General features: G+C 37.2%; 2 protein-coding genes and 1 long non-coding RNA gene across 3 annotated transcripts; 2 read left to right on the top strand and 1 right to left on the bottom strand.

Annotated features, from left to right (window-relative positions):
• The first annotated feature begins 263 nt into the window (after positions 1 to 263).
• LOC105954299 (protein TRAUCO) lies at positions 264 to 23013 on the top strand. The gene is made up of 4 exons (XM_012977970.2): positions 264 to 281; positions 818 to 1979; positions 21997 to 22236; positions 22763 to 23013. The coding sequence occupies exons 1-4, from the start codon at positions 264 to 266 to the stop codon at positions 22831 to 22833; spliced, it is 1491 nt and encodes a 496-aa protein (XP_012833424.2). The 3' UTR covers positions 22834 to 23013.
• Positions 3112 to 4606, top strand: LOC148766421 (uncharacterized). Its single transcript, XM_088826774.1, has 3 exons — positions 3112 to 3672; positions 3757 to 3982; positions 4064 to 4606. The coding sequence occupies exons 1-3, from the start codon at positions 3142 to 3144 to the stop codon at positions 4510 to 4512; spliced, it is 1206 nt and encodes a 401-aa protein (XP_088682900.1). The 5' UTR covers positions 3112 to 3141; the 3' UTR covers positions 4513 to 4606.
• Positions 13437 to 15688, bottom strand: LOC148766420 (uncharacterized). The gene is made up of 3 exons (XR_016034861.1): positions 15593 to 15688; positions 15312 to 15495; positions 13437 to 15166 (listed from the first exon to the last, which is right to left on the bottom strand). It is a non-coding gene; the product is annotated as an uncharacterized LOC148766420 (long non-coding RNA).
• Positions 23014 to 24027: the final 1014 nt, after the last annotated feature.

Genomic DNA, 24027 nt, shown 5'->3' with positions numbered 1-24027 from the left:
CAAAATTCAACTTTGTAGAAAAAAAAAAAAAAAAAAAAAATTAAGCAAATACACTATCACTAACTTAAGGAAAAAATAATTGATGCCATTTATAAGCTTATAAGTAAACAAAATAGAATTACAAAAAATAATATCGAAAAAAATATATTAATCGGATTAAAATGTAAATTGCGGTACGGTACGGTATTACCGTGGTATTAGAAATACAATACCAATACCGTACCATATTGTAATGGTACGGTACTAATACCGTACCGTAGACAATGGTAACCGTTGTTTCGGTAATTTTTCGGTAATCCTTGGTTGGTATACCATGGTATATGGTAATCGGTATGTTTTTTCCAGCCCTATATACAGTCTTCCATACGGGACTAGACACTAAAGAACCAACTAATTTAGATATGTAACTCCACATTTTTCTGCTACAATATCAAGAAACTTCTTCATAGTCTTCATAGTCTCATTATTCTTGATTGCAACGATAAAGAGCTGATAATTCTTATGGTGGCGACAACATCCTAGCACTTCAATCAAAGGTTGTTGACTATTATTTTTCTCTCGTAATTTTGGGACGATTTGGACATGTTTGGGAACTATTATTATATATCGGAAGGAGGGATAACCGGTGTTTGGTTACATGTACAGTTAAAATAAAGAATAAAAAAATAGAAAATCGTTTAATAAAGGACATTTCAGACATTTTGTGTACAATTGAAAATATGATTTACATATTATTATTATTACTAGTGGGCTAAGCTATAGAATTGAAGCCCATTATTACTAGTTTATTAGAATTATAAAGCCCAATCATTTTCAGATAAAACTCAACCAGTCCACCGTTTTCTGTGTCCTTTCTTCTCAATACTCACTTCAATGGACACTCTACAGGCCACTTACCGAGACGACAGACACCGATGAAGACTCCCCTCCCCTTCCACCACCGATCACCGCCGCCGCCAAGCTGGTAAACGCCGTCGTGATACCCGATATGAAGCCCGAGTTGCCCGAACAGAATCGCGTGATTGAAATCAAGCAACAGCTTGAAGCCGCTGCCTCCGAAGACGTTTCGCCTGAAGAAATTTCCTCGTACGGAATCGTAACTCCTCGAGACGCCGATCAAATCGACAATCATGGTACTCCGAATTCCGCCGATCTCCCACCAGAAATTGGCACCGAGGAAGTTGGAGAGGAGGAGGAAGAAGAAGAGGAGCCCCCACAGAAGACGCTCCCCGATTCGCCCAAACGCGAAACCCCTGATGCTAAAATTACCGAAATGCCCCCGCCGCCTGATGTAGTTCCTCCACCGCCCCGGAGCGGAAACCCGCCCACCGCCAAATCAGGAAAGAAATCAAAGAAGAAGGACGTGTGGACCACCACCACCAGGAAGGGGAAGAAGAAAACCAAGCATGCATCAAACAGCAGCCACAGTTCCAAGAACCCCACATACGGCCACCCCTTAGCCGAAGATAGAATGTTGATTTCCCCGGTACCGAGATTCCCAGATAAAACCGACGATAGCCCGGACTCGAGAATCTGCCTCTCGAAGGTCCACAAGGCGGAGAAGGTCGAACTGAGCGACGATAGAATGACCGCAAGCTGCACAAAGGGGTACAGAATGGTGAGGGCGACGCGGGGAGTGGTCGAGGGCGCGTGGTACTTCGAGATTAAAGTGGTGCGTTTGGGAGAGACGGGACACACGAGGCTCGGGTGGTCCACCGATAAAGGGGATTTGCAGGCACCCGTTGGATACGATGGCAATAGTTTTGGATATAGGGATATTGATGGGAGTAAAGTGCATAAAGCATTGAGAGAGAAGTATGGGGGTGAAGGGTATAAAGAAGGTGATGTTATAGGGTTTTATATCAATTTGCCGGATGGAGGGGCCTACGCCCCCAATCCTCGGTGCTTGGTTTGGCACAAGGGGCACTGGTATGTGTCTGCTCCCGATGCAAAGGAGGAACCCCCCAAAGTTGTTCCGGGTGAGTGCTTTATGTTATGTGTTCTTGAGGAGGATTGTGGACTTAGGTTTGATGATTGTGAATTTAATTTTGCTTGATTTAAGGTGTGCTTGTTATTTGCTTATACAATTAATATGGAACCATCAAAATTTCATTAATTTAGCGAAATATTAACTTATCGATAAATTAATAATTATTAATTTATACATTAATTAATAAATTATTAATTTATGAAATTACTTTTATTATTATTTTGAATAAATACATTTTTTTTTTAAATTACGTTTATATTATTCATCGTACCATTAGTTCAATGCATTATAGAGCCCGTTTCACGAATGGAAGCTCTTAAAGCAGCAATGGTATAGAACGATTTTATGTTGATTTATGAGAAAACTATACCGAAAGTTCTAAAAGTGAGAGACGAGATTGATGGTAATGTGAACTTCAACAAGCGACAATTAAATTATATCGTATTAAGCTTTCATAGATCTATAAAATATGTACTACGGGCTCGTTTGGTTTGAGTGATAAGGGGTTATTGACTAATTAATCCAACTGAATCAGACGTTTGGTTAGAGTGATTAAAGCCCATGATTGATGGCTGGCCCGGTTTTTAATCCCTTACTTGAGTGATAACTTGTCCACCCAATATTGGGTGGATTACACAATCCCAAACAAATGAATACAGCTGGCATAGGGTTCTTTACACTAATACCCTCATCAATAAATTCAATTAATCAAAATATTTATTTTTCCCACCCACTATACACACAATCTTACCAATAACAGTAGATCCCCATTTCGAACGAATTTTCTTTTTTCCATTTTTTGCTTCACAGGTGTTCTTCAACAGAGAAAGAACAATCACTGGGGTAAATTAAATCGTATACATATTTTTTTCATGGATTCATTACATTATCATCCCGCATTCATTATTTTTTTGAATTTCTTCAAGAATCGAACACATGAAGGTGTTCGTTCCAGCGTCGGTGCTCCTACTAACTCATACGCAGGCTCGGTGAGGTAAATCTTCCTTTTTAATTAACATTTTTTCTACAATTTTACTTATTATTATGATATTGTGGTTCTAATGTGTTGGGTATGTTATTTTAAATTATATTATAAGTATAAAACTTGTTATTGATTTTGTTATTGCAGTTTCGTACAATTTTTGTTTGAAATGGATATTAGAGAGGAGCATGAAGAGATCTTGTTGGTTTTGGAAGAAATAATTAACATTTCCAAGTTATTCCTTATGGCATGTTATGGGGCTTATCGTAAGTTAAAAGAACGTCGTGCAATTCGTAATCGTTTAGTGCGTTCTTATATGTCTTATAGTTTGAATGCTGGAGTGCCCGACCAGTTAGAAAAAGTTAATAGATTGATACACGGTACTGATGTACATTGTTTTGATAATTTGCGTATGTCCAAAAATGCATTTGTCCGACTGTGTTTTCTAATTCAGAATTTTGGTGGCTTAGTTGATACACGGAATGTAAAAGTTAATGAACAATTGGCCATTTTCTTGCATATATTGGGACATCATACTAAAAATAGAATTGTAGGGTATAATTTCAACAGATCCGGGTATACGGTTAGTAAGCACTTCAATAGTGTTCCAAATGCTGTAATTAAGCTATACCCGTTGTTGATTGTGAAGCCAACACCTATTGATGAGGGGTGTACAGACGTTCGGTGGAAACCGTTTAAGGTAATAAAGACATGTAGTTACCTTTATATATGTTTAGTAATATGCAAATAAAGTGTTGTGAAACTTTTTGGTTTCAATGTGTAGGGATGTTTAGGAGCATTAGATGGTACTTATATAAAAGTTAGGGTTGCTCAACTAGAAAAGGCGCGCTATAGAAATCGCAAGGGAGATATTTCAGTTAATGTGCTAGGTGTGTGTGATGCAACCTTGTGTTATAGTTATATTTTAACTCGATGGGAGGGTTCCGCTGCTGATAGTAGAGTCCTTCGATATGCCGTTTGTAGACCTAATGGTTTGAGAATTCCCGATGGTACTGATCCTTTCCAAACCTCTTTCAATATTTTTGAACATATATGTGATTTAAAAATATTTTTCATTTTGTGGATTTCAGGAAATTACTACCTTTGCGATAATGGCTACACAAATGGAGAGGGGTTTTTAGCCCCATATAGAGGTGTTAGGTATCACTTGGATGAATGGGATGGTAATAATGCTCCAAAAGATTATAAGGAATATTTCAATATGAAGCATGCCAATGCTCGAAATGTGATAAAAAGATCGTTTGGGTTATTGAAGTCACGTTGGGGCCTATTGCGTACTAGTTCTCATTATCCTATCAAAGTCCACAACCGTATTATTATGGCTTGTTGCTTGTTACAAAATTTCATTCGTAAAGAGATGCCCGTAGACCCATTGGAAGCAAGTCTCCGGCCAATCCATAACCCCAGCAACGATCCCGCACTTAGGTTTATTGAAAGTGTGGAAACCTCACAACAATGGGTGTCGTGGAGGGACGATATAGCTAGAGCTATGTACGATGACTGGAGGACCAGACGATAATTTTAGTTACTTTGTTATTTGCATCACTATGTATTCAATTATTGTTGAACTTAAATCGTAGTATAATGTTATTTGTTGGCAATGCCGTCATATTTCATACCATGCTTATTATAATTTACTGAGTGTTGGTCGAAAACCTACACGCAAGTGCACGTATCGTACAAGTAATATAGTGGACAATTAAGTCCGGATATCGAACCCACAGGGAATATTTAATTACTTAATCGTAGACGCTAAATTCTACCAATTATTATCAAGCCCACCCTACACAGTCGACTTTAGAGAGAATTAAAATAAATTAAAAGGCAAGCAAAAACAAGAAAGCAATTTAAAACGAAGATTTAATCAAGATAAGCAAGCCTAGGATTTTATTCTTCCCCCTATGTGATTATTACTCCCCCAATTCCTTCAATTATGCAAACAATTAACCCGGATTATTAACCTCAGATGCTAAAATAATCATAACCCGCTTCCGCGTGTATTACGATTCTAATCCTCTAGATTCAATTACTATATTCCTATGCAATTAATTCTAGAACACAGCATTAAGCACAAATCTCAATAATGGCTACCTAATAGATTAACTATATTCCTATGTTAATACCACAAAGGCTCTTCTACCACAGTTCTAATTATTAACCCGATCTTCCGATTCATGCGATTAACAATAACATAAAAGCGCATAAAGTGGCCAGTTTCATGAACATAATAAAACAAGTAGAAGAAATAATCCGAAATTAAAACTTGCATAAAATCATAGAATTGGGTTCATAAATCCCACATAGGGTTCCAAATAAAATCCTAGAAATAAGAAAATTAGCTACTCGTGATTAAAGGAAAAACGCAAATAAAATAAATCATAGACGATAAATCTATGCTTGAAGTCTTCGAATTCTTCGTCTTCGTTATTGCTTTGTTGCTCTTGAAATTGTGTAAAAAAGATGCTCAATTGTGTGCTTGGATTGGTCTTATATAGGGTGAAGAACTTGGGGAAGAAGGCAGTTTCCTTGTACAATTAAAATTCCTTTACTGCGCAACTTCAGATTCTCGGACGGGGGTCCCACGATTTGCACTAAAACTGGGACGGGGGTCTCAGCATTAAATCTTCATAATTTTGATATTTTCACTTTTGACCCATATTTTCGCCAAAATTGCAGTTTTGACCCCATACTTTTCCAATTCTTCAATTTGTACCTAAAATACAATAAATCAACTTTTTAAGCACCATTTATCGTTAAAACACACCAAAAGCTCAAATAAAAAGATACAATAAAGTGTAAAAATATACACTTAACACACCCCCAAACTTGAACTTTTGCTTGTCCTCAAGCAAAATCTACCAATAAGCAAATAACTCAACTATTACATCTCATCACATAGATCAATGATCAACTTCACGTTTTCAGAACTTGAAATTATAATGACAATTCTTAGGCATTCGCAAGCTCAAAATTCAACAACACTTAGTCACTCACCATTACCAAAAACCACAATTCATACAATTGCTTCAAGCATCCAATATTTGCAAATTAAAGATAGAAAGAATTTATACTTACATGCATATGCTTGACTCCAAATACTCACCAAATTATTCTACTCTACTAATATCGAACATTAAGCTATTGGGATCATTGGGGCTTTGTGGCTTTCAATTGTTAGGCTCTTTGGTTTGAGGTAGGAAATATGGGTATGTGTGGCTATTCTTCTTGAATTTAGGTGATTACGTCAAAATTTGAAAGATAGGCGTTTGAAACAATGAATTCACTTCTACGGACTTTAATAAACTCGATTCTCAAAAGTTCAAAAGTCTCCACTTTTGCTTTTGAGACAATGGGTCGAGTTTTCAAAAATAATTCAACAACTAGTCCTTATTTCTCCCTTCTAGTCTCTTCTTCTTCTCTTTTTTCTCTTTTTTTTTTTTATATATATAGAAGCATAGATATTTGTCTTCTTTTTATTTCTTTTTTCCTTTTTTTTTCTTTTTTTTTTCCGAAGAAGAAGAAGGACCTTATAAAAAAATTTCGACCGAACTTCAAGGGGTAATTTTTTTTTTTTTTTTTCAAGAGTCTCCACTTTTCTACCTTATACACATGGCTAAAAGAAAGAACACATTTTCTCCGAGGCTCAAATCAAGGTTCTAAGGAATTTCGATAAAAATGTCGGCTTGAAAGGCTCAAACGGTTCAAAGAAGGCCCAAATCATATCCCAAATCACTTACTACTCAATACTTCGTATCATAAATTTTCTAAGGTGAGTTCTAAAACCGAACATAGCATGATCTAGCACAAATAAATTCCAAATTTAAAATACAAAACATTCAACCAAAGCAATGCACAAAATGTGATTCCTAACAATAATTCGCTTCTAAGTCCCGTTGAATCGAAAGCTAAACAAACATCAAATCCTTATCACATAAAACAAGCAATTTCATCATCTAACATTGATCATCTCTCATCATCATAAATCATCGATGCATTCGACTCAAGCAAATTTTTTTTTTTATTTTTTTTTATATATTCCGGAAAAGAAAACGATAAAAGCAATAAAAATAAATAAAACCTAATGCATGCAAACTAAAACAAATAAGAACAAAAACATGTTTTTCCCCCCCAAACTTAAAATTTTCGTTGCCCTCAACGAAATTAGCGCAAAGTTTAAGGATAGATAACACCTGATTTAGTCGGAGTCGATGTGATCGGGTTGCTCCTCCCTAGCTCTCTCACGCTCGTCCTCATTGGGCGGTGGCACTTTTCTTTCCCTTTCCCTTCCCTTTGGAAGATGATACTTCGCTCGTGCGGCCTCGTTTGTTGGATGACATAGTTGGGAGAGAGTTTGGAATAGATTCGGTGAGAATTGGTTGACAATCGAACTCAAAATTTGGTTGGAGCAAATTGTCGAACACCTTGTGGGCATGCCTTGAAAGAGTAGATTTTGGAGAATTTGGTTCGATTCTCTAGCCTCCATTTGTGTGTGGGGGAGTTTGAGAGAAGGAAAGAGGAGGGTTTAGGAAATAATTGGGGAGAAAATCTAATTTTTTAAAGTTAAAACGCCCCAAAAATAGTCGGACGGCCGTCCCGGTTTTTGTGCTGATTTTCGGACGGCCGTCCGACATCTTCTGTCTCCCATCTGTTCACGGGACGGCCGTCCCATGTTTGTGCCTTATTTTCGGACGGCCGTCCCACAGGCAGTGATGCCGTTTCGGGCTTTCTGTTTCCCAGACGGCCGTCCGGGATTTTGCTTGCAATTTCGGACGGCCGTCTCGACCCCCTGACCATGTTTTCGACCCTGAAAATTAAAATTCAAATAAATTCATTAGATTGCATGCCCATGACAATAAAAATGAAACGAAAAATTAAAGAAAACTACGAAAAACAATAAAGCTCGGGTTGCCTCCCGAGAAGCGCTAAGTTTAAAGTCTTCAGCCGGACATTGCTTCGTTATTTTCAAGCAAAAGTGACCGAGGTCACTTGGCATTCTTCACTCGCTTCCCAATACGATTTGAGCCGGCTCCGCTTCACGTTGAACGTACGATTTGAATCGCGCTCCTTTATTTTGACCACCTCGTGAGGAAGAAATTCTTGGACAATAAACGGCCGCGACCACTTTGATTTGAGCTTCCTTGGAAATAACCAAAGACGTGATTTGCACAATAACACCAATTGTCCTTTGTGCAATTCCTTTTTGATTTTCTCCTTACGACCACAATAGCTTGACTCATCCTTCTCTCGTGATTTGCTCGAGTCTTTGGGTGGCAACATCTTCCTTGCACTCTCATCGCCGTTAAGACTCAAACTCGTATGACTTTCTCTCGGAGGAGTTGAAATTGAGTCCATGAAGTAAACTTGCTCCTTCCGATTTTCGTTTCCGCCATCATCTCCTGCACTCAAATATGCTTTCCCATTGTCCAAGATCGAAACATCAAATTTTTCATTATTTGTAAAATCCATAAGCTCAATAGCAAAACAATCATTATTATCACATGGATTTTTATTAACACTAAAAACATTGAATTTGATTGTTTGATCATGCACAGTCATTGTAAGATCACCACTAGCACAATCAATGAGAGTTTTCGACGTGGCTAAAAACGGTCTCCCTACGATAAGAGGTATCTCCCTATCCTCATCTATATCTAGTATCACGAAATCAACAGGGAAGATAAATTTATTGACGTTCACTAGCACATTCTCTAAAATACCTTTTGGGTAAACTAAAGATCTATCGGCTAATTGAAGAGTTATAGCCGTCGGTTCAATTTCTCCTAACCCAAGATTTTTAAAAGTAGAGTACGGCATAAGATTAATGCTAGCTAGAACCTAAATCAATGAGCGATCTAAAATTTTTGCCTCCTATAGTGCAAGGAATAGTAAACTTACCTGGATCGCCGAGTTTTTGTGGAAGAGGCCGAGTAAGAATTGCACTAATTTGCTCCGTGAGTTGGATCATCTCGTTCCCTTGCAATTTCTTACTTTTCTTCACGAGGTCCTTGAGGAACTTCACCCACTTTGGCATCTTTTGAAGTGCTTCAATGAAAGGAATATTTATGCGAATTTCCTTCAACTTGTCCAAAAATCTTTGATATTCGGCGTCGAGATTCTTCTTTATAAACTTTTGAGGATAAGGAATTGGAGGGACTTGTGAAGGCACCGTTGATGGTGGCTCTTCATGAGTTGATTCTTTTTCCTCATTCACTTTTGGCTTCTCGATTACAGTGTTCCGCTTCTCTTTTCGTGGGGCTTCTTTCAATTGCTTACCGTTCTTCAAGGTGACTGCTTGGCACGTCTCGACCTCGATCTTTTTCGTTAGCAATCTTTGTGGATATGGGATTGGTTCGACCCATTCGGCTACAGTGACTTGCGGCTTGACTTGACTTTCTTCCTTTTTCTCGATCTTGAAATCGATAGTTTGGCACGTCTCGAACTTTTGCTTTCGAGGATCTTCCGTATTCGATGGCAATGCTCCCGCCGGACGTTTCTCTTGATTCACAACGAATTGAGCGAATTGATTCTCCAAATTCCGCAGCGAGGCTTGGGTAGCGGTCATGAATTGGGCCAATATCTCATTCGTATTTGATTTTTGGGCCGGTGGATTGTTGCCTTGATAGCTTTGTTGAGGAGGGGCTTGATTTTGAAATTGACCTTGGGGTCTTTGATACCCTTGGCCTTGTTGATTTCCTCCATATTGCCCTTCTGATCTCCACCCTTGATTTTGGAATTTGCGAGGCGCATTGTTGACGTAGTTGAGCGACTCCACATCTTGTTGGCATTGGAGCGTGTAGTGATTTCCACCGCAAATTTCACAACATGGAGAATCGATTGCTTGGACTTGTTGTGGTGGACTTGCTTTGATGTGCTGCAGAAGGAGTTGATTTTGTTGAGCAATTTGGGTCACTTGAGATTGAAGGGCCGTAATTGCATCTAACTCCAACACTCCGGGAACTTTCTTGGCTCCACTAACCGTCCTCTCGCTAGACTTGGCAAACCGATTTTGAGCAATTTGATCCAACATGATAAATGCGTCCGGTATCGATTGACTCATAAAATTACCTCCGGTTGAGGCATCTAAAACGGTTCGTGCATTCTCGTTGATCCCTTGGTAGAAGATGTGGATTTGCCGCCATTGTTCGACTCCATGTGTTGGACACTGCCGCAAAAGAGTTTTTAATCTCTCCCATGCCTCGTATAATTGCTCTCCTTGCTCTTGGAAAAAATTATGAATTTCTCGTCGGATTCTCTCGTCTTTCTCGGGTGAGCTGTAAACTTTCATGAAAAGGTTGAGGAGTTGAGACCACGACGAGATAGAGTGGGGGGCTTGGGACATCAACCACTGGCGAGCTCTTCCTTGTAAGGAGTGCTTGAAGATAATTAATTGAAGCGCCTCTTGGGACACGCCGTTTTGACGGTGGGAGTTACAGGTATCTAGAAAATTGACAATGTGAAGATGGGGATCTTCACCCGCCAATCCACTAAATAGCCCGTTATTTTGGAGCATCGTCAAAAGGCCTTGCTTGATCTCAAAATTGTGCGCCTCAATAGGTGGATATTGGATGCTCGGCCGGAATCCGTCATGAGTCGGGATTATGTAGTCTTGAAGTGCCCGTGGCCTAGCTGCTGGTTGTAATGGGAGTTGAGCGGGTGGGTCTTGGATTTGGTTTCTGTTGGCATTGAGTAAATTACCCGCTGCCCCGCGTTCTTCGTCCTCCATTATATTGTTTTCGCGTTGAAGTCTCCTAGCCGCTCGAAAAGTACGTTCGATTTCGGGATCAAACGGTTCTCTAGCAAGATCGAGTCTTCTGCGCATACACAATACCTAAAAAGAAAAATAAAATAAAACAAAAATTAAATGGGTGAATCGTGAAAATTGTTCAAATCTAGAGCTAGAATAAAATAAATAATTAAAATATTCCCCGGCAACGGCGCCAAAAACTTGTTGGTCGAAAACCTACACGCAAGTGCACGTATCGTACAAGTAATATAGTGGACAATTAAGTCCGGATATCGAACCCACAGGGAATATTTAATTACTTAATCGTAGACGCTAAATTCTACCAATTATTATCAAGCCCACCCTACACAGTCGACTTTAGAGAGAATTAAAATAAATTAAAAGGCAAGCAAAAACAAGAAAGCAATTTAAAACGAAGATTTAATCAAGATAAGCAAGCCTAGGATTTTATTCTTCCCCCTATGTGATTATTACTCCCCCAATTCCTTCAATTATGCAAACAATTAACCCGGATTATTAACCTGAGATGCTAAAATAATCATAACCCGCTTCCGCGTGTATTACGATTCTAATCCTCTAGATTCAATTACTATATTCCTATGCAATTAATTCTAGAACACAGCATTAAGCACAAATCTCAATAATGGCTACCTAATAGATTAACTATATTCCTATGTTAATACCACAAAGGCTCTTCTACCACAGTTCTAATTATTAACCCGATCTTCCGATTCATGCGATTAACAATAACATAAAAGCGCATAAAGTGGCCAGTTTCATGAACTTAATAAAACAAGTAGAAGAAATAATCCGAAATTAAAACTTGCATAAAATCATAGAATTGGGTTCATAAATCCCACATAGGGTTCCAAATAAAATCCTAGAAATAAGAAAATTAGCTACTCGTGATTAAAGGAAAAACGCAAATAAAATAAATCATAGACGATAAATCTATGCTTGAAGTCTTCGAATTCTTCGTCTTCGTTATTGCTTTGTTGCTCTTGAAATTGTGTAAAAAAGATGCTCAATAGTGTGCTTGGATTGGTCTTATATAGGGTGAAGAACTTGGGGAAGAAGGCAGTTTCCTTGTACAATTAAAATTCCTTTACTGCGCAACTTCGGATTCTCGGACGGGGGTCCCACGATTTGCACTAAAACTGGGACGGGGGTCTCAGCATTAAATCTTCAGAATTTTGATATTTTCACTTTTGACCCATATTTTCGCCAAAATTGCAGTTTTGACCCCATACTTTTCCAATTCTTCAATTTGTACCTAAAATACAATAAATCAACTTTTTAAGCACCATTTATCGTTAAAACACACCAAAAGCTCAAATAACAAGATACAATAAAGTGTAAAAATATACACTTAACACTGAGTCTATTTTTTACTTCATTGGATTTCTTTAATGTAATATAATATTTGGGGTTCTAGTACAGGTTAAGATGAATTCAAGTGGGAACAGAAAAACTTTGGGTGTTCGGAAGACCGACAAAACTAGAAGATCATGGTCCGTTGCCGAGGAACAAGCTTTGATTAACGGTTTGAAGGACCTCGTTCTCACGGGTTGGAAGTGCGACAATGGATTTAAGACGGGGTTTCTTGGGATTCTACAACACCATATGTTGAGAGCATTTCCGGGCACAGATATTAGAGCGGATCCTCATATTAACTCCAAGATACACGTTTGGAAGAAGACCTATGGCTCTTTGTCAACTATGATGACCCGTAGTGGCTTTGGATGGTGTGATGCTACTAATACCATCGACATTGAAAGTGATGATGTTTGGGATACCTATGTCAAGGTAAATTCGAATTGTTTTGTCATGTTGTTGCATATAATTTAGTGAGTTGGGATCAATAATATTAGATTAATATGTATTCTTAATTATTACAGACAGACAAAAATGCTCGTACCATGCGTCACAAGTCGTTTCCTTTTTATAAGGATTGGCTGGAGATCTTTGGTAAGGACAGAGCAATTGGAGAAAACGCGGAAGATTTTGTTGATATGGTACAAACCATGAGAGATAAAGAGGGCATAGATAACGAGGGTAGTGGTGATTATGTGCCAGAGATGCCATTCAATTTACAAGAAGAAGCTACCGAGTTTCAATCTAACAATTTGGGTCAAAGTTCCATTGGCACTAAAACGAAGTCCTCGAACAAGCGCAAATTTGAAGATGACAGCTTTGATGAAAAATTCTTCGCAGTAATGTCTACTTCATCCGAACAAACCGAAGGGCGTTTGGGGGAAATTGCGAAGAGGATAGGTTTCGAGCAGGACCGTAAGGCAAAAGCTCGCAAAGAAGTTTACGATGCACTGAAAAACATGAATTTTCTTGGGGTTGAGGAAAAAATACAAGTTGCGAAATTGCTTGTGAAGAACACGGAAGAGCTAGACTTGTTCTTCAGTTTACCTGATGCAGAAAGAAGCATATATGCTCGCATGATTGCTGAGAAGGAAATTTAAAATTTGTTGTTTAGTAATAGTTTATTTTTAAGGCATGTTTCTGAATTATGCTTACAACTTTTATTTTCCCAGACTATGAACTTAAAGTTTTTGAAGACTTGTGTAACGATAAATTTTAAATTTGTTGGAATTCTAAAATTAAAACGATGTATAATATTTTATTACTACGCAATTAATTTATTATGGTTATAATTTATAAATTATATATGTATATAGCTTATCTTATATACCACAATATAATCTTGTACTTACTTATTTTATCTTATACCACAACTTAAAGTACTTAACAAACAAAGAAATTAACAACACCACTACTGAAACTTAAAAGACTACAACCGAGAAAAGACAACCACAAACCAAGACCCCAATGAAGAAGATTCATTTGTAAATCGGTGAATTTGATCCAGACGAGCTGCGTATCTCCATATTCGATGAACCACCATCATTCACTGCCCCACCACCAACGTCCATGTCCGAAGACTCGGTCTCACTAACTTCCAGTGGCTCCTAATACTGTTCACCGTCATTGTCCTCTTGCTCTTCGTCTATCTGCATCACGGCAGGCTGGTACCCTTCAAGCAAATAGGTCCACATCTCACTATCAATAGAATCATCAAGGTCGCTTGAGATGTTGATGTAATCGGGGGGCATTGGTGGTGGCGCATTAACGGGCTCAACAGGTAGCTTTTCTTCAAATATGTCCTGGGATGCGGAGTCAATGTCAATGACCTCGTTGTTCTTCCAACCGAAAGTGTGTTTGTCGCTGAAGATGAATGATAACTTTTTCCATTCTGGTTCACCCCACGGGTTGTATGCACGGCCTAGTTTGAAACGCTATAAGAAAAAAAAAAAAACCGCAAGTTAACTAAACAATTACAAAACAAGTTATAAAAATTATAAATAAAACAGTGGACTTACATAGAAGATGGCATCCCATGTGGTCTTGTTTGCATGCACGAAATTAGTTTCTTCATCATACTGAACACCCGTAGACGAAATGATGGCTTTGAACGTGTAATACCTCATTTCCATTAACTTCAGCTTGTTTTCACACTGCTCATAGGTAAAGGAAGTTCCAAACTCTTTGTTGATGGTTCCAAGTCCGCGAAGAATCGTAGTGCTGTTGTTTGAACCCCACCAAAAGTTACCATTCTTTGCATCATCCACCACAACTTCAATAAAACGGCGATCAACACGCCAAGTCCATTCTCCATCATAGAAGAAGGCATCTTGTTTGATTCTTGGAACAGTGGCCATTTTTTGAGGTTTTTTATTTCAATTGAGGAAATTAAAAAGACACTAGTGTCCTTTGAAGAATAAACGGGGGTCAATTTATAGAACAGATGGGAGGGGTGGTAGGTTATTTTCCACTTAATGCTTGCATAAGTGAAATGATTAGTATTCTTCTTGGAAAAGCAAGAAATTTAATACACACCAAAAGTTCATACGCATAAGTTCTGCAAAACGTCTACTTGCCAACTACATTACATTAATTACCTATTAATGTGTCAATAAAAACATTAATTACTTATGAATGCATTAAAAAAATTCGCCTTTGACATGACAAGTCAGAGTAAATTTATTTATCACAATGTAATATGGAGATCTTGCAAAGAACAATACTACTCAAAATCAGATATCATACAATTAATTTCAGAACCTGAATTAATAGTTAAAGGCTACACAACAACATTTGAAAAAAAAAACTTTTAATTTAGACATACACCATGTAACACATAATGAACAACTAACATTAAGAACAACATATCAATTATAGTAGTCCAACAAAGTACCTTCATCGTTTGGACTTTACGTTTATACAATAATACCTGGGCTTTTAAGTTAGAATTCTCTTGTTCGTAAAGATTAAGCTTGGTCAATAGCCCAGATATAACCTCAACCGACGGTTCGCGAGTTGACTCGTCACACCATCTAAAGAAATTACAACGATGTTCCTACAAATATTTTTCCAAATAAAAAATAATTAGATAATTTCATAGAAATAATATCGTCTTCGTGGATTTTTTTCCAAAAGAACAACTCAAAATCAGTAAAAGACTTAACGAAATAATTAGATAATTTAAATTTTAAATTACTTACCTCTTTTAATGAACAACAATAAAATCGTCTTCCTGGATTTCTTTCCGTTCTCGAGGTTTTAATTGTCGTTTCCAAACCGCAATGACAATGAAAACATAATCCAGAACAATAAGGATTAGACTCACCACTGTCACTGGAACGACAATTTGCCCTATTTCGCATATAGTTCGAATTCGAACTCATACTGGAAAATTAATAAATAAAAAACTCATGAGCAATGTGCGAATTATATGAATCAAAAGTATAATTGAATGGGTGATTCCAAAATAATTTTACTTTACCTTCGGAACTTCAAATTCGTGCAGCTCTGTTGTAGAAGTTGAAGAGCCGGAACACTAGACGAAATTGGGAGAGAGAGAGAGAGAGAGGGAGTCAATTTTGAAATGTTTGGGTTTATTTTTTTAAATGTTTAATATCTATTTTTTTAAGTTAGGGGTATTTTCGGATTTTTATATAAATTTCATCCACAAGAAATAAAATGCTATTTTTAATTGAACAGTACAATCACCCATACCAAATATGGGATTAGCCATTAAGATGTTATTTTGAACAGTACAATCCTTGGATTAATTATCAATCCATGTAATCCCCTCACTCAAACCAAACGAGCCTCATGTAATTTAAGAATTATTTTTATGCATTATTAATTTATATATTATATGGGGCTTCTTAAAATTTCCGAATGTGTATTATCTTATAAATTTAGCGAATTATTTTAGCACGTTGTCCCCGAATCGGGACCGGGAAAATTTATTATTTAAGCGAAGTTATTAATTTATCGGATATTAATTTATCGAGATTCTACTGTACTTGATTGTGCATTGTTTATGGGAAATGGAGTGTCGTTTGCAATTGAATGTTAATTTTTGATGTGCTGAAGATTGATTTGTTCTACCTTAGTGTTGGGTGCTAAATACTCACACGCAAGTGCACGTATCGCAACAAGTAGTAAAGTAGACTCGTGAGAGTCGGATGTCGATCCCACAGGGAATACGCAAATTATTTAATCCTAAGTACCAAATCCTAACAATTGTGATTTTTATCCAGCCTACGCAAGTTTGTCAAATTAATTAACTAAATAAATTAAACTAATTAAGAAAGCAATTAAACAAGAGAAAATATCAATATAAAACGGATTTAGGATTTTATCTTCCCCCTATGCGATAATTCTTCACCTAATTAATCTCCTATTATGCAAGTTACGATTCCCGATTATTAACCCAAGACACGAAATTACTCATAACCAGCTGTCGCTGTGTTATAAGCCTATTATTCATAAAAGATTCACTATATGTCTATGCAAACCTAGTATAAATAAAGCATTAAATAACAAGTCTCGAAAACGGCTACCTAAGGTATTATCTGTATGTCTACGATAATACATGCAATCAACACACGCATTCGGTGAAAAACTACTCGAAGGCTCTTCTATCCCTGTTCTAATTATTAAAACGATCTGTCAATCAATTCTAACAATAACAAATAGCAACATAAATTAGCTACGTTCATGCGCTAAATAAGATCAAGATAGAAGAAATAATCGAAGAATTAAACTTGCATAAAAATCGGTTTGAATTACCACATAGGGTTCCAACAAAATCCTAGAATAAAAACTTAGCTACTCATGTTCGCTACGAAAAACATAATAAAAATACGAAAAATCATAAAAGCTATAAATAAAAATCAAAGAGGAGAACTAGGATGAAGATTCGTCAAGTCTTCGTCTTCGTTCTTGTGCTCCTTGATCGCGTGTAGAAAGATGAAGAATAAAAACTAAGATAAACGATAAAAGGTTAAAAGATGACTCCTTTAATTGTGTGCTTTTGGCCTTTAAATAGGGTGCAAAAATATAATAGGGCGGGTTTCCTTGTGTAATTAAGATTCCTTCACTGCGCCAACTCGACCATCCGGACGGCCGTGCGAGAATAGGCTTTAAAATCCGGACGGCCGTCCGGTCTTCAATTCTTCAGAATTCTGGTTTTTTCACTTTTGGCCCATTTTTTCTCCGAATTTGCAGTTTTCACCCCAAAAGTTGCCAATTCTTCAATTTGCACCTAAAATACAAATAATAACCATTTTAAGCACCAATTATCGTTAAAACACACCAAAAGTTCCAATTAAAAGGTACAATTAAGTATATAAATATACACTTAACACACCCCCAAACTTGAACTTTTGCTTGTCCTCAAGTAAAATCAAATTAAGAACATAAAACACGACTATACATCTCATTACATAGATCGATTGGTCAACTTCGTGTTTTCAGAACTTGCAATTATGATGATAATTCCTAGGCATTCGCAAGCTTAACATTCAACGGCACTTAGTCACTCACTATTACCAAAAACCACAAATCATACAATTGCTTCAAGTATCCAATATTTGCAAGTTAAAAATAGAAAGAATTTATACTTACATGCATATATTTGACTCCAAATACTCACCAAATTATTTTACTCAACTAATATTGAACAATAAGCTATTGGGATCATTGGGACTTTGTGGCTTTCAATTGTTAGGCTCTTTGGTCCGAGGTAGGTAATATGGGTATGTGTGGCTAATTTTCTAGAATAGAGGTGATTACGCCAAAATTTTAAAGATAGGCGTTTGAAACAATGAATTCACCTCTAGGGACTTTAATAAACTCGATTCTCCAAAATTCACACGTCAACACTTTTGCCTTGAGGCAATGGATCGAGTTTTCAACACAATTCAACCACTAGTCCTTATTTCTCCCTTCTAATTTATTCTTCTTCTTCTTTTTCTTTTCTCTTTTTTTTTTTCGAATCGAATTTAGATATATATATATATATATATAAAGATGCACGTATATATATATATATATATATATATATATATATATATATATATATATATATATATATATATATATATATATATATATATATATATATATATATATATATATATATATATATATATTTTCTTTCCGAAGAAGAAGAACGATCTTATAAAACATTTCGACCAACTCCAAGGGATAATTATTCAAAAATCTCCACTTTTCCACTTCTACATATTGGCTAAAAGAAAGAACACCTTTTCTCCGAGGCTCAAATCAAGGTTCTAAGGATTAAAATTTAAAGGTAGGATTGAAAGGCTCAAACGGTTCAAAGAAGGCCCAAATCATATCCCAAATCACTTACTACCCAACACTTCGTATCATAAATGTCCTAAGGTGAGATTTAAAACCGAACAAAGCATGATTTAGCACAAATAAATTCCAAATTTAAAATGCAAAACATTCAACCAAAGCAATGCACAAGGTGTGATTCCTAGCAATAATTCACTTCTACGTTCCGTTGAATCGAAAGCTAAACAAATATCTATTCCCTATCACATAAAACAAGCAATTTCATCATCAAACATTGACCATCTCCCATCATCATAATTCATCGATGCGTCGAAGCAAATAATAAAACGGAAATAATAAACAAAAACTAAAACAGAAACTAAAGCATGCAAACTAAAAAATAATAATTAAAACACAAATAAAACGCACATAAACGAAAACAATTAGTTAACCACCCCCAAACTTAAAATTCACATTGCCCTCAATGTGATTTGCCCGAAGTTTAAGGATAGAAAACACCTGTTTAAGCGTCGGGACCATCGTCGGGTTGCTCACCAACTCCACCATGTGCATGAGCATCATCCTCCTCGTCATCCTCCAATAGCTCGGGTACCGGCTCAAGAATCGTTGCGGGAAAATCGTCGAACACCTTGTGGGCGTTCTTGGTGGAATGGTTTTTTTTTTTTTTTTTTTTTTTTTTTTTTTTTTTGAGAAAATTGCACCGTTCTTGAATCTTCCTGCGGAAATCAACAACAAACCACCTTGATTACGTATTACATGTGTGTAGTTGGTAAATTTTCGGTGAAATTTGTCAAAGAAAAGGGAAAATTTCGAAAAAAAGGAAGGCTAGGGTTCGAAGTGGGGGAGAGAGAGGATTTGAAATTATGGAATTCTTTTTTTTTTTTTTTTTTTTTTTTTTTGATTCGCACGGCCGTGCACTTTTCCAATTTTGGGCAGTAGCCTCTTCAAATTTCGCACGGCCGTGCGAGATTTAGGTGTAAAATCCGCACGGCCGTGCCCTTTTCCAATTTTGGACAGTAGCACCATCGATATCTCACACGGCCGTGTGAGATTCCTGCCTTTTCCTTGCACGGCCGTGTGAATAATTGCAAATTTTGCAACTAAGCCCCTGAAAAATAAAAAAATCTTATTAGTGCCCCTGAAACTTTTTTTTTTCAGAAAAATAAAATAAAAACAAACTAAAAATTAAAAAAAACATAAAATAAGAAAAACGAAAGCTCGGGTTGCCTCCCGAGAAGCGCTAAGTTTACAGTCTTCAGCCGAACTTTGCCTGCTTCTTTGTTCAAGCTAACGTGACCGAAGTCACTTGGCGATTGAATTCGTCTCTCCGATAATGCTCGTTTGGTTCTTTAGGTGGCCACATCCTCCTTGCACGTTCGTCACCGTTAGCACCCCAACTCTTTTGACTATCTCTCGGAGGAGTTGAAATTGAGTTCGCACAATAATTGTGCTCCTTCCGATTCCCTTTTCCGTTGTCATCTCCTGCACTCAACGATGCTTTCCCATGGTCCAAAATTGAAACATCAATTTTTTCATGATTTGTAAAATCCATAAGCTCAATACTAAAACACTCATTATTCTCACATGGATTTTTATTAGCACAAAAAACATTAAATTTGATCGTTTCATCATGCACCGTCATTGTAAGATCACCACTAGCACAATCAATTAGAGTTTTCGAAGTGGCTAAAAACGGTCTCCCTAAAATAAGAGGTATCTCCCTATCTTCATCTATATCGAGTACAACAAAATCAACCGGGAAGATAAATTTGTTCACTTTTACTAGCACATTCTCTAAAATACCCTTTGGGTAAACTAAAGATCTATCGGTTAATTGAAGAGTTATAGCCGTAGGTTCAATCTCACCTAACCCAAGATTTTTAAAAGTCGAATAAGGCATAAGATTAATGCTAGCACCTAAATCAATAAGCGATCTAAAATTTTTACCTCCTATAGTACAAGGGATAGTGAACTTACCTGGATCGTCGAGTTTTTGTGGAAGGGGCCGTGTAAGAATTGCACTACATTGTTCCGTGAGTTGGATCATCTCGTTCCCTTGCAATTTCTTCCTTTTTGTCACGAGATCCTTGAGGAACTTCACCCACTTTGGCATCTTTTGAAGGGCTTCAATAAACGGGATATTTATGTGGATTTCTTTCAGCTTGTCCAAAAATCTTTGATAATGGCATCGAGCTTCTTCTTTATAAGCTTCTGAGGATATGGAATTAGAGGGGCTCGTGATTTCACTGGAGATGATAGTGGTTCTTCGTGAGTTGCTTCTTTTTCCCCCATCACGCTCGGCTCCTCGATTACCGTGTGTTCCTTCTCTTTTCGTGGGGCTTCCTCCAATTGTCTCCCATTCCTTAAACTCACAGCGGTGCACTGCTCGACGTTGTTCTTCCGAGGATCTTCCGTATTCGACGGCAGTGCTCCCGATGGCCTCGCGGTTAGCTGGGTTGCAAGTTGACCCATCTGTGTTTCCAAATTTCGGATGGAGGCTTGGGTGGTTGTCATAAATTGCGCCAAGATATTTGTGAGATCTCCACCTTGAGGTTGAGCTTGAGGCGGATTTTGAAATCCGGGAGCTGGTCGTGAATAATTAGCCGGTTGGCCTTGAGGTGGTGCTTGCCTTTGTCCTTGCTGATTTCCTCCCCACCCAAAGTTAGGGTGATCCTTCCATCCGGGATTGTAAGTGTTGGAGTACGGGTTCCTCTGTTGTCGGTTGGTGTCATGCACATAACTCAGAGACTCCGTTTCTTCTGCGCGCTGGTCGGGAACTTGGACTGCGTGGACTTGCTGAGTCTGCAAAGCCGCTACTTGCTTCGATAACTTCTCCAATTGGGCCGTGATTGCAGAGACTCCGTCTAATTCCAAAATTCCTCCCGTCTTGACGGCTCCGCTATTCGACCGGTCCGATGCCCGCATGTATTTATTTCGAGCGATTCGCTCTAAGAGTTTGTATGCTTCGTCGTAGGTCAAACTCATGAACATACATCCAGCTGCAGAGTCGAGCACGGTTCTCGAGTTGTCTTGCAATCCATCGTAAAATATTTGCAATTGGCGCCACTCTTGCAGTCCGTGGTTCGGGCACCTCCTTACTAATTGTTTGAACCGCTCCCACGTCTCGAATAGTGCTTCACCGACTTCTTGTATGAAATTTTGAATTTCTCTCCGGATTCTCTCAGTTTTTGTTGGGGAGTTGTATGTGTTCATGGAAAGTCTAGTTCATTGTATTTGACGTCTTATTTCAAACTTGATGAGATTCCTTGCTTACTACCATGAACTTAAGTAGGTACTCAATCAGTATCCACAGTTTTCAGGAACGAAGAGCGATTGATATAAATAGAGTTTCTCACGTTACGTTCTCTCATCCAATGATTTGTCTGATTAAATATTTTTGTAGTTCAATTAATTTTGTAACCGTTTTTTTTTCCTGCACATCGATTATACTTGAATATATATGTAAATGCAAGTATTATTTATCTCTCACAGAAACTTGCTTTTATTCATATAAATAAGTTATTTCGAAACTTTTCATTGAGCTATGTATGAACTATGACTTGTGCTATGCAGGGAGTGAAATATCGTATTTCAAAAACGGAATTAGTCAGGGTGTTTCTTTCACAGATATTTGTGGTGGTCGTTACTACCCCGCTGCTTCAATGTACACTCTTCCCGACCAGCCAAATTATGTTGTTAAGTTCAACTTTGGTCCTGATTTCGAAAAATTTCCAGAAGACTTTCGCGAACGTGCTGTACCGAAACCTATGATCGAAGTTCCGTACCAAAGTTACGATGGCAGAGTTGAGACTGGTGTGTCATATCAGTAGCTAAAATAATCTGCTCCCGTATTTTCGAATTATTAGGAACATGGTTTTATTTAACAATCTGCTCCCGTATTTTGGATTTGGATGTAATTTTGTTTGCTTTTGATGACTCAACTTTTAACAACGGTCACCTAGGTGAAACAACTTCTCTTTTTAGTTTTCAAAACTCGTTCCTTGCGCCTTTAAATACGAGGATGGATGAAATAATGAAGTAGCTGTAGATCGAGCGAAATGAAAATATAGTAGGGAAGAATGCTTTATTCAGTTAGATTCGATGTTTTGTCGTAAACGTTGTTCATTAACTATATCCTGTTAATATCGAGTGAAGAAAGTTGGCGTGGGTACTATTCTTTAATGTATTAGTGAAACTGCTTCGGAAATGAACAAAATCTTGAAGATATTTTCCTTTATTACAAATCCTTGAGTTTACCTGTCTTATTAGTTAAGAAGAGGGGAAGAAATGCATCTATATAATGAACTCAACGTGGTGGAATCTTTCTTTGTGATGACAGGTAACAAATGGAATATTACCAGAATGTGCCCCGTGTTCAAAGCGATAAAAGAGGAAACGTTAAAATTGTGAAAGCTGCTGCTGAAATCGCCGTTAAGCTTGAGCGTACACTCAGGTTGGTCGTATCTAATTTGTAAAAAAAGCTACTTGGTCGCCTTGTGTATCTTACTTTGTTAAAGAATAGAAATCGCCGTAATGTTGTTATAGATTCGCAATAGATGAAATTATTGTTGAATCGTTGTTTTATGTGCATGGAGAATATCTTGTTAAAACCACCGTGTAAACTGTTGTAAAGTGCAAACGTGTAATAAGATGTCTAATTCACGTGGCCTGATTTATTGGAGGAATACTTTATCAGTGCAGTGTATCTAAATTCCTTTCTCGTTTCACAATATAGTATTTCCGTCATTTATGTCGAATGTGTTATTTTGGTTTGTGATCCCTTATAGAAACTAAATTCTCCTACAACAAGAATTAGCACAATCTTAATTAGTTAATTATTTAAGTAGCCATAGGCTCCCTTGTTTCGTATCTTCTCATTTCATTTCCTCCTTTGTCAAATTTTCATCTATCCTTCACCATAAATTATAAATTTTGAGAAGAAAATTTTATATATATAGTTGTATGTGAAATATATTTCGATTTGTTCTCCAACTTCCTATGAATCTAGACAAAATAGTATATATGTCAACCCTTTTTGTCTACATGTAGAACCGCTCTAGTTTCCGTTAGTAATCCGATGAAGAGAAATTGAAGATGTGAGTACGTAGTATTAATATAGATGAACAAATAAACGATTGGTCAATTCTGCACACATGTGAGTGACGATTCCTTTTTGAAATGCTTCTCTGCGGTTGTTTCAATTTGAATTCTGTTTTCAAGGTAATGGGTGCTAAGATTGTATTTGTTATTAATTATTATCATAGATTAGGTTTATTAATGCGACATAGTGATTTAGTAACTAATTCAGGAGTCCTGCTCCTAATCGTGTTTTCATACACTAATCGTTGTTTTTCATAATTCAAATTGCTGAAATTTATATTTATATCTATTTGGTGTGGAAGAACATTACCGAAATTAATTACCACTTGTGAGAAATTTATTTTATTAGATTATCCGATCCTTTTCCCATTATTTCTCCTACTAATTGTTATCAATAACCAAAATAAGTAGTTCTTCGAGAAATAAAGCTTTGAGCTGAACATTTTGGTTTTTACAATAGATGAATAGAACAACAATATGGAAGCAATATGGAAACATAGCATT

This window comes from Erythranthe guttata, chromosome 12, assembly GCF_056151865.1.
Source record: "Erythranthe guttata isolate IM_541 chromosome 12, IM_541, whole genome shotgun sequence".
Taxonomy (NCBI): Eukaryota; Viridiplantae; Streptophyta; class Magnoliopsida; order Lamiales; family Phrymaceae; genus Erythranthe; species Erythranthe guttata.
The sequence above is the reverse complement of the archived record's forward strand: the minus strand, read 5'-3'. Positions and strand labels throughout refer to the sequence as shown.

Coding starts and splice junctions, on each gene's coding strand:
- LOC105954299 (XM_012977970.2), top strand. Junction 1,980..21,996: donor ACCCCCCAAAGTTGTTCCGG/GTGAGTGCTTTA, acceptor TGTGCTATGCAG/GGAGTGAAATATCGTATTTC. Junction 22,237..22,762: donor CGATGGCAGAGTTGAGACTG/GTGTGTCATATC, acceptor TTGTGATGACAG/GTAACAAATGGAATATTACC.
- LOC148766421 (XM_088826774.1), top strand. CDS start 3,142: ATGGATATTAGAGAGGAGCATGAAGAGATCTTGTTGGTTTTGGAAGAA. Junction 3,673..3,756: donor TTCGGTGGAAACCGTTTAAG/GTAATAAAGACA, acceptor TTCAATGTGTAG/GGATGTTTAGGAGCATTAGA. Junction 3,983..4,063: donor TGGTTTGAGAATTCCCGATG/GTACTGATCCTT, acceptor TGTGGATTTCAG/GAAATTACTACCTTTGCGAT.